The following is an 11,577-nucleotide window of genomic DNA, read 5'->3' as shown; positions in this document are numbered from 1 at the left end:
GGTGAAACATTTTCTTCCAAAAACTCTTAGGTGTTTTACAGTAGGAGGCTTACCATACCAAAGTTCATATGGAGTTTGAATGCTATTTACTCGAACAATCGCTTTGTTGAGAATAGTCACGGCATCAAATGTAGCTTCACCCCAGAAGGTTACAGGAATTCCAGATTCATCAAGCATAGTTTGAGCCATTTGTTGAACTGCTCTGTTCATTCTTTCCACTAGGCCATTTTGCTAAGGAGTTCTTGCGACGAAGAATTGCCTTTTTATTCCATGTTGTTCACAAAAGTCAAAGAATTCATCTGATATGAATTCTCCCCCTCGATCAGATCTGAGGCATTTGATTCTTTGATGTAATTCATTTTCAACTAAAGCTTTGAAGGCTTTAAAATTTTCAAATGCTTCATCTTTATTCTTTAGTAGACCTATCCAACACATCCTGGAAAAATCAGCAATAAATAAAATAAAGTATTCTTCTCCGCGAGGTGACTTTTTCCTTGTTGGTCCACATAAATCAATATGGATGAGTTCAAGAGGCTTACTTGCTAGTCCTTCTTTTTCAATGAAGTGAACTCTGGTTTGCTTACCGACTTGACATGGTTTGCATATGGTATTTTCTGGGAGGCTGATATCTGGAAGATCACGAACTGCCTTGAGCTTGCATGCTTTTCTATTATTGTAAAACAAACTTAATTAACATCTCATGACCTAGACAACCCCCATAAAGTAAAATAATAACGAAATAACCACTACAAACAACATATCAATTGTCAAATCATACCAGTTGTCAAATTTATGAAAAAGAAATGGTATTACATGATTAATTTATTAGAATTTTTTTAAATAATTTTTATGAGTTTTATTTAAAATTGGAGTTGGTTTTGGTTAATTTTTTGGATTTTATGGTGTTGGAATCCCGCAGAAAAAATTGAGGCGAAAACTTGATTTTTGTTATTTAAACTAGTTTTTTGACTGTATATATGGATTCAATATGCTACAAACCCTTAGGGCATTTGGATTGTGCAGGAGTTACCATCAAGCTTGTGATTTCAATAAATTCCTACCAGATTTTTAAAAAAATTAAACCAGAAAAACCCGCCTGAAAAACTTCCGAAAAAACGCACTAAAAACAACTCGTTTAAAATTCATTGTAATTTATTGTAGTCATAAATTTCAATTATTAAATCTTTTATTGTGATTGCAGCGCTAAATAAGTTAAATTCATTCATTTCTAAAATCTATGTTAAATAAGTTTATAAAAATTGTTTTATAAAATACTTTATTTAAGTAATCAAATGTAATTATTAACTAATTATCTTTAAAGCCAGAGGCAAGAAAGAACATGGTTTCTCTAACCCATACTTTCTTCACATGTTGCCTTGATAAGCCAGATAATCAGAGTGGCGTCTGAGTTCTTCTAGTTGACCCTAGGTTGGCCTCTCACTATTACCTGGATCTACTCATCGTATCGTACTAAATGCAGTTGTAAACTGACTATATGGCGGCTGAATTAATGATGGTAAAATAAGGCTCGAGCCGTCCGAACAAATCAAAGGCAAGATAAATAAAATTTTAAAAATAAAACGTTTCTTTTTCTGAAGTCTACTTTACGATTTTTTTTGGTTTAATTTTTGGTTAATACTAAAATAATTCATTAGTCAACGCATAACGAATGTGTTATACTCTATTGCGGCACGGAATAATAATGACAATTGTCTTTAATGAGATTTTTTGAAAGCTTTTCGGGTGGGTTTTTCTGGTCTAATTTCTCTAAAATCTGGTAGGAATTTATTGAAATCACAAGTTTGATGGGTAATTTGTGCACAATCGAAGTGCCCTAGGGGTTTTTCAAAGTGCTAAATCCATATATACAGTGAAAAAACACTTTAAATAACACAAATCAATATTTCACCTCAAAAAAATTTGTCAGATTAGCATGAGAAAGTCCAAAAGGCCACACTAAAGACAACTTCATTATAGATTGACATCAGAAAGTCCGAAAAGTCACACTAAAGACAACTCCATAATAATGTTTATAGATACAACTACAGAGGGGCTCATAAAAGCCAAAAGATGAATAAGCCGATAGTGATTGGACATTTGTAAGATTATTGCTTCAGAAAATGTTGTGCTAGGAAAGATTGCCACATCATTTGAGAAAAATGTTATCATAGTCATTTTTTAGACATACTTTTCTTGTTCTTGTCAGTGAACTTATTGTTGTATACTTCATAGTGGAGTTGTAACTTGAAATGGTCAAACGAGTCCACATTATGTATGGGAGTTTAAAACTTAAAATTTTTATCACGAGTGTTTAAGTATTAATTATGTTTAAAATCAATCAATGTTAGTATAGATTCATCTTAACCACAGATTTATCAAGAGTCGAAAGGGATCAAATCTTATTAAGATTTACACGTTAATAAATTAATTCTATTTAGTGCTTTATAAATCCATGATTAAAATGGATGCATAGTGGTTTTTTATCTCTATATATAGACCATGTGTAGTTTTTCATTGTTTAAATTGTATTTTTGAATAATTTATTATTAATAATACTTTATATTAAAAATTGATATATAGATATTATACATAAATGATTATACATCTCAGCTAGTTTTAATTAAAAACATTATAAAAGATTAATAATCACATTATGATTGTGTTCTTTTTGTTTATTGATATTTCACTTTCACTCTTTGAGTAATGAACAAAATATTCCGATGTTTGTGTTAAATGATTTAATTGTATATAACTTTACAGAGATAAAATAAAAATAAAAATAAAAAGACAATTCTCTTATAAATATTTTGATATATTTCAATATAGAACCTAAATAAATAAATTTAATATCCATATTGACTCATATATATATATATATATATATATATATATATATAATGTGTGGTAATGTTTAAGTTAGTAAAATATTTCAATGCTTAAAAGGAAAAAGTAATTAAAGGTAAAATAATTTAATTAAGAGAAATGTGTAACTCATTCAATTTTTAATATAAAATATTATTAATAATAAATTATTCAAAAATACAATGAAAAATTACACATGGTCTATATATAGAAAGAAACCATTACAGATCTCTCTTAATCACCGATTTATCAGGCACTAAAAGAGATTAAATCTCTTGACATGTAAATATTTTTTCATGTTTTGCATTCTAAAAAGAGGTTTGCATATAATGAGATTTGATGCCTCTACTCTTGGTAGATGTATGGTTAAGATGGATCAAAATATTTTATTTATATCTCCAAGAGTGAGTGAAATATTTTTACATCATCTTTTTTATACTAGATTGTAATATTAATTACCATCTGGATTGTATATTAACAATGAACCAAGTGATTATAATTAGAATCCGAATATTGATGTTTTACGATGTTTTTAATTAAAACTAAGCAAATATATATAATAATATATGTTTTTATTATAGCTGATATTGTTTTGAAAAAGATGTTTTTAATTCAAACTAACCAAATATATATAATAATATATGTTTTTATTATAGCTGATATTGTTTTTTTTTCAAGTTATTTTTAAAGGGACATGTGTCAACTCCAAGTTGAGCATGGACAAAATTACACATCGTCATCAAACTTTGTTGTAGAATAAGCCTCTCGGCTCAATAATTGATACATCTCACAATAGAATTGCCGCCATTAATCCACTACAAAGTGACATTTCTTTACATAAAAGCCCATGTGCATCTTGTAGTGGAAGGCTTCTATTATAAATTGGAAGTCAACCAACTTTGGAATTTGGTTCCATTGAAATGGTCGAAGAAATCATTGTTCCATATGTCCTACATCAATGTAGCTGTTCGCTTTCCCACTGTTCTCAAGATATAGAGCTGTACATGATTTTACAAGTAGAGGCAATTTCTTTATATATAGACATTTTCTCGTTACTACTTAAAAGGTGATTTAGAAGGTCTTAAAGCTAACTCATGAATTTCATTCCAGACTTCATTCCAGATTTCTCATTGTTCATCTATACCCCAAGCTGTAATGATTAGTATTTCATTCCAGACTTCTCATTGTTCATCTATCATAACACTGAACGTAGAGGCTGCTAACATACTATCTGAAACTTACAAGCTAGAATGCTAAATGATGGTTTTTATATGTGCTCGTGTATTTGTATTTGTGTGTCAGAGAGAGAGATCAGACATACTGTTCTTCTATCTAAGTTGCTATATCCAACTACTTCCAATGTGTCGCTATTTAAACCCATTTTTAATGGAACCTTGCACCTTGTTCACATCCATGCTAATGTGCGCTAATTTCCCATAGCTCTGTATCACCTCCTCGATCATATTCTTGGATATATTGAGGTATTGTTCCTATATCAAGGCGCTTTCCAATAAAATATGGAGTTGTAACGCTTGATTCCTTTAGAGTAGGTTTGTCTCTTGCACCTGCTGAGAACATTTTGTAAATAATTCACAATGAATTTCAAATCTGAATTATTGCAAGTGTTTTCCCGCAAGAAAGCAAGGAAGAAATAATACATTTAATTACCTTCAGATTCAGGCACAACTTCTTCAAAGAATGTACGGAAATGGCGGTAGCTGTGGGCAACAATGTCAAGGTCCTCCAGAGTAAAATTGTATCGCTTTTCTAAAGACAGAAACAGAACCTGCAGAAGATTTACTGTAAGATTACCTTAAGTTTGTAAAGAAAGAAACACAAATAGAGTTAAACAGTTCAACAAGGAATGAGAATAAGCCATACTCTTTTTGACCCTGGTGGCATTAATTTTCGTAAGATATTGAAAAATGCATCTGTCAAACCATTACTATAAATAACATCTGCAGCCAATAATATAGTTGCTTCTTCTACTTGATCAATGTCAGATGAGGTCCAAGAATACTTGTACTCAGGGCTGCTAAGAACATATAAAAAAGTGCATACCAAAGTCAAAATGATAAACAAAATTACGCTTCAAACGTGAACAGAAACAAGATGATGCCTCTGAAACGCAATTTTGAATTTTCTTTTGACTTTAAAACCATCCAACGTTAGAACATGCAATCCACTATTAAAAAGTTGGCAAGGAACCCCTACAAATAATGCAAGCAAAAAGGTAGAAACTAAACAATATGGTCAGAATCACAGATGCATCTGGGCTTTCCTTCATATGCCCAATGCACATTGACAATGCTAGAAAAGTTGTAGGATGAAATTCTTGCCTCGTCATGAATTCTTCTTCAGCCTGGATCACTTTAGGAGGCCACGAATTTTGCCAATTCAAGTGTCGTACCCTAGCTGACTTTTCATTGTATTTGTATGTAGGAAAATTCATTTCGACATTGCGGAAACAGTTATCAAGAATATCGATTCCCATGTCTGCAGTAAAATAGCAGTAGTGCTTATCAATGAACAGCATAAGTATTTTGGAGTGTCCCTTTGTCACCAAGCTAAAAGCAGATCCAAATTGAATTCTGCAAACCTGAGCAAATTTTGTCACTGTTTAATATTCGGTCATCATGCATTCAATCAAGTACAGCTGAGCCCCCAAAGAAAGACTCTTGATGTTAAAGAGAGAGTCCATACAGGTTGCTAGAATTTTTATTTTTGTGGAAAAACATGTGAACAGTTTTGAAACCAACGTTTCGGACTAGCTTAGTGAATCCATCATCAGGGCAACGGGATTTGTATTTTGCGAAGAGAGAATGTGAAATTATCGAGCTTATTAATAGCTCTGGAAATTCTCATCTTCTCAAAATTTAGAGCATTGTTCATTATATCCCTTCCATGGTGGGACTTCATGGTGTTAAAGAGAGAGTCCATACAGGTTGCTAGAATTTTTATTTTTGTGGAAAAACCTGTGAACAGCTTTGAAACCAACGTTTCAGACTAGCTTAATGAGTCCATCCTCAGGGCAATGGGATTTGTATTTTGAGAAGAAAGAGCATGAAATTATGGAGCTTATTAATAGCTCTGGAAATTCTCATCTTCTCAAAATTTAGAGCATTGTTCATTATGTCTCTTCCATGGTGGGACTTCATGGTGTTAAAGAGAGAGTCCATACAAGTTGCTAGAATTTTTATTTTGGTGGAAAAACCTGTGAACAGTTTTGAAACCAACGTTTTGGACTAGCTTAGTGAGTCCATCATCAGGGCAATGGGATTTGTATTTTGAGAAGAGAGAGCGTAAAATTATGGAGCTTATTAATAGCTCTGGAAATTCTCATCTTCTCAAAATTTAGAGCATTGTTCATTATATTCCTTCCATGGTGGGACTTAATGGTGTTAAGGAGAGAGTCCATACAGGTTGTTAGAATTTTTATTTTTGTGGAAAAACCTGTGAACAGTTTTGAAACCAACGTTTCGGACTAGCTTAAAGACTCCTGATGTTTTAACAGATACACAATCTAAAATAACATCAAACATGCTATTATTCTTATACTGCTAAAATAAGCTCCGCGAATAAGTAACTTCTGTACACTCTTTGCAATCCAGTTCTCAAACTCTACATTATCGCGAGTTATGCATGTCCAACAGCTGCATTTTTTAATTTAATTTCCAGTGGGAGCAAATAATGTAACGAAAGCTGCCTTTGAGACATGATGGCAATCCTGAAGTGCAAAACAGCTGCTTCACATCTATGGGACTGTACAGAAACAAAATTGAAGGATAGTGACGTATGCTTATAATGCATCTTTGTTGGTTGGTGAAGTATGTGAGTGTGGACGTAGTATTGGATTCATTTTTGAGTTCAGGTTTAGTATTTTCAAGCCCTATGTTTATGACATTGTGTTGCAATGAAATCTGCTTGTAAAAGTTCCAAATCAAAGGAACATGCATGCTAATCTACAAAATGCCAAAAAAATTATAGCAGTCCCAAAATTTGTCGATTTCTGAAGATTTTAACCAGCACAAATAAGTGAAATAACTGCATGAATCCCAAATTATTAGCTTAAAATAGAGATATTTTGCTATGTTGCACACAGGCTATGGGGATGGTACCGGGGGGCGGGGCGGCAAGTTTCCGGGATGGCTAGAGTGCACCCCAGATTTTCAGGGGATGACAGGTTGGGGATGGCAAGTACGACATCTAAATTTTATATTTATTAAATAGCAAAAATAAAAATAAAAATTAGTAATTCAGGGTAAATATGAATGATAAATTAAAATATAAAAATTAGAACTATTACTAATTTTGAAATTCAAATTACACATCATTGCACATCACAAAAACAAATCTCGTCATCATTGCCCATTGTCAAGAACTTAAGAAGTACTACTAGTCTGCTACACCCTCCAATCTACTATTGTCTACATAATCATTCTATGATGCATAATGAATCTTTTCAAAACTGAAGTAGCAGTGAAATTTTAAAAACTAAAAGTTATATTTAATAAAATTGTAAACATGAACAAGTCATTAAAATTTAATTATAAATCCAAAATTAAGAGCCTAGAAATTAAGAAACTTGCGGGACTTATCATCAGTGTAATGTATATCATAATCATTCAGAATCAATATTATTTAGAGAGCGCAAAGAGTATTACCATCCCATCTATTTACCTTAGAGCATTAAGTGTTAAAGATGAGTTAGTCATTGTAATGTTTATTCTGGGGTAACTAATGTTATGTACAAAAGTAATAATGTCATAAAGTGAAATAAACCATATATAATAAATGATGTTTATGTTGATGTATTCAGGGAATTAGTTGATTGGTTCCTAAAATGAATAATGAAACTTGCTACGTATATAGACAACACCACTAGTAATTTAGTAGCACATTGATATATCATCTAGTCTCTCTTGCTTGTCTCTTACATATATTTAACATGGTATTAAAGTCATGGTGATTGTGGCGTAGGGAAATTGCAAAGATTGATTCCAAGAAATGGTGTCACAAACATGGAGAAAGAGACAAGTTCAAATTGAAGGCAAATTAATTCGCGAAGTATAGTCACTGTAAACTGTAAACATGAATAAGTCATTAAAATTTAATTATAAATCCCAAATTACGAGTCTCAGGTTTCGCCCTATCGCTCGACTCTTACCTCACCTACAACCTTCACTAGAGCTTAGTGTTTACTTGCAACCTTCACAACTTATGTTTACCTTCGTTGTCATGTCTCTGTAACAATGTTTACCTTCACCGCCGCCATGTAATGTAGTGTGTATTATGCGATAGGTTTAGTTTAGTTGATAAGTTTATGTTGCGATAGGGCTTAGGTTTCAAAATTTGTTTATTTTTTTATTTTTTGACTTCAAAGTTTAGAACTTAGGTTTTAAAATTTAATTTTTTAATTTAATTTTTTTTTAGTTTATTGTCATTATATCGGGGGACGTCCTAAAGTCCCCCATTTTTTGAGGGACGACCTGGAAGTCCCCAAGTCCCTAATGGAATCCTCGACTAATTGGGGAAATTTTCGACAAGTTCCAAAGTACCCGAATCGTCGGGATGAAGGAAACGTCGTGAATTTTGGTGGGGATGGGTCCCCGTGCAACATAGGTATTTTGTAATAACTATTAACTGCTAATACCAAAAAATTTGATATGAAAGTATCAATCCCCATTCCACATTTCAACTATGATATTCTACACAAACTTGAGAAGAGAGCATATCTTTTGAAAAGGTACTGGATTCCATAAGTGATTTGTGTAAGAGATAGAGAAACGAATTTAGTCATTGTTACCCACCACCTGTGGGTAGTGTACATAGGAGAATTTTTTTCTCTTAGATGGTCCTCAGCCAATAGCCCCTTGCAGCGACCACATAGCTCGATGTGCCATTATCTCCACTACCTGAGTCGGCCATGTGGTCCCTCGCCCACTTGTTATGATTGTATGTTTGAAGGTGGGCCTCCAAACCCTGAAGGTATGGATTTTCATTGGTATAGTTGAGAAATTTTCCTTACTTGTCATGGAGACTTTTCAGCATGGATTGGTGGAGGGATTCGGCACTCATGTTTGTGAAAATTCCTAGATCTAACAATCTCAGGAATCCTACTGCAACTAGTTGAACCTACTTCTCCTAGATTGTAGATTACATTACAAGCTTATTTCAAATTTCTTCATGAAACATTGAAGTAAATTACTGAAGCAACCTACACCAATTAAATATGATTCTGAAACATAGAAACTGAGCAAGGTAAATAGAAACACATAGGACAGTTATTTTTGGACAATAGTCCCCAGAAAAACCCAATGCGGGAAAACCAATGCAACAGCTCTGAGGGTTTATTATTATTAAACAATAGCAAATTTTGAATACATCACTAAATACCTCACAAGTTTATTCAGTTACAGAGAGAAACACTGGCAGAAGCTTTGTGAGTTTACCTCACACAATCACTGAGAAAAAGTTCACGTTGTTCCGGCTGCTGGATGAGGTGCCCCTGGCAGACCCTGCTATCTCTGCGCTGCCTCTACGTTGTCCCAGCATCAACCCTCTCAGGCACAACGTCACCCAATTGGGGAATCGATCAGTAGCCCAGAGTCATTGCTCTCAGCCTCCCGATCTCACACCCCGACTTCCGGTTGCTGAAACTGACCCTCTGCTCGGATTTTTGACTTTCTCTCTCCCTCTGCGTTGCTTCTGTGTGGCCCTTCTAGCCCTACGTCAGCCTCTGCATAAAGGCTTCTGGATCACTCACTGCCTCTCTCTGCTGATGTATCTCCGGCATAGTTTTAAAAACCGCTCAGAAAAACCGGTAACCGGTCAAACCGGCCGGTTAGCTAGTTGGCCGGTCCGAACCAGCCTAAAAACCCGATCAGACCCTTCATTTGCCCGATTTTTGGCCCTAACCGGTGAAAACCGGCCGGTTTAGGACAGAACCGGCCGGTTTTAGGCATGCCCACCATAACTTGCAAAAGACTGGTTTTGCATCAGCTTAAACAGCTCATAGTACCTGTGATCTTCATCACTGTGCAAGGTATTTAAGTATATGAGAAATGGACGGAGCCCTAGCTACATGCCTACAACCAGTATGTCTGAATTGAAGAAGTTTGAAGCCCTTGAAACCTTCAAACTATAGCAATTACTGCAAATGTGCATGTCAACCTGGAAAGCATGAATTAAAGTTTCTCGACAGTGGAACTAGTGACCTTACAACTGTTGCATTTTGCCACTAAACTGAACTTGTTTTGCATACATGATAACGTGATACACAGAATGTGTTCTCATGGCCACACATATGAGTTCTTGTTTAAATTGGAAGGCAAGCATTCACTCATTTATTCTGATTGCATGGAAATATAACATTATCATGAATATTTGTGCTCTTATACAAAGTACACAATGAAATACAGAATGTTTTCCACTTTTCCCGTGGCTACACAGAGGGGTCCTTGTTTAAATTGTCAGGCAACCATTCACTCATTTATACTGATTGCATATAAATGTGACATTTTCATGATTATCTGTGCTCTTATACAAAGTACACAATGAAATACATAACGATGTTGTCTGTAGCTGCTGACAAACAGGGGTTTAAATGTGATCCAAAATTTTCTGGATCCTAGCACAGAAACTAGAGTGAACCACTCCTTGTTCTTCAACCCGAGTCACAAACTTTCTTGAATTTAAAATATGTTGCATCTGTTGGATGTGCTAGTAAAACAAACTGCTAGCTGTGCAACAAAGCTGTCAATAACTGGGATGGAAAATAGAACAGCTTAATCTACAGACTCATTGTTGTTTTCTAGATTTACTGCTAAATTATTTATCTTTGGGGATGGGATCTTTTGTAGACTTCCATATTTGCATCATGTGTTGCTTGAATTTTCATCAATGACACAAGGACCTGCAAGAGATCTGAAGAACATTTTTCCCTATATCGGCTGCTGGGAGCATCAAGCTACCTGTGGAAGATTTAAAGTTAAATTACAATAACTTTGGTATATTGATGGATGTGCCTCTGTTGACTAAGTAATGCATGATTAAATGCTCAGAGATTACTTGTAGTAGTAGTATGTGGAAAAACCTGTTTATTAGAACGATACATCTGCCCATAAGCACTGTACATGTAATTCATAGTACTGAAGGTTGTACCAGAGTTGAAATATGCACTAATCTTTATGCTTTGATGAATGTATAACAGTAATAACATGCCTTTGAATGACACTGAGACCATAAGGAAAAGGACTTTATAACAGTGAAACAAATGTGGCTACCAGTGTTTTGTGTGTTAAAAGTCTGACTGAAGATAACTGTTTTATAAATTGTGCTTCAGGCAGTAAATGGACTAATGCACAAACTTGTGCCATATTTGTGTATCTGTACTTGTGCCTCATTGCTTATGCATTTTGTCGAAGATATGTATTGCACTCAGTGCCATTTTGATATATTCACCTTTACATGGTATATAAATGAGCAATCTTTGCATATTTTTTCTCTATTGGCTTGGAATCATGGTTTTAAATCTTAAAAATAGGTTTTTTCATTAAAAAATAATTATTTAATGTATTTTTCTAAAACCGGTTCGTTTAGACCAAACCAGTCCCGGTTAGACCGGTTCCGGTCGGTAAACCGGTTCATTAGGTGGACCGGTCCGGTGACCGGTTCCGGTTTTAAAAACATTGATCTCCGGTTGAGAATCTCTCT

At 34.2% G+C, this 11,577-nt stretch overlaps 1 protein-coding gene across 7 annotated transcripts in view; it reads right to left on the bottom strand.

Annotated features, from left to right (window-relative positions):
* Positions 1–3,647: 3,647 nt before the first annotated feature.
* Positions 3,648–11,577, bottom strand: part of LOC149196642 (uncharacterized) — a 169,971-nt gene continuing 162,041 nt past the window's right edge. For 3 of the 7 annotated variants that reach the window (XM_089405594.1, XM_089405597.1, XM_089405600.1), the window contains 4 exons: positions 5,202–5,358; positions 4,744–4,897; positions 4,531–4,648; positions 3,715–4,430 (listed from right to left, as the gene is read on the bottom strand). In XM_089405594.1, coding sequence (XP_089261720.1) covers positions 4,279–4,430; positions 4,531–4,648; positions 4,744–4,897; positions 5,202–5,358 — 581 coding nt within the window. In that variant the 3' untranslated portion in view covers positions 3,715–4,278. Of the gene's footprint in view, positions 4,431–4,530; positions 4,649–4,743; positions 4,898–5,201; positions 5,359–11,577 lie in introns of all 7 variants that reach the window. The other 4 variants (XM_089405596.1, XM_089405598.1, XM_089405599.1 and 1 more) reach the window with 3 other exon arrangements.

This window comes from Pinus tabuliformis, chromosome 2_2, assembly GCF_031772625.1.
Source record: "Pinus tabuliformis cultivar Carrire ecotype Pingquan chromosome 2_2, CPIR1, whole genome shotgun sequence".
NCBI lineage: Eukaryota > Viridiplantae > Streptophyta > Pinopsida > Pinales > Pinaceae > Pinus > Pinus tabuliformis.
This window is presented reverse-complemented; position numbering and strand designations above follow the sequence as displayed.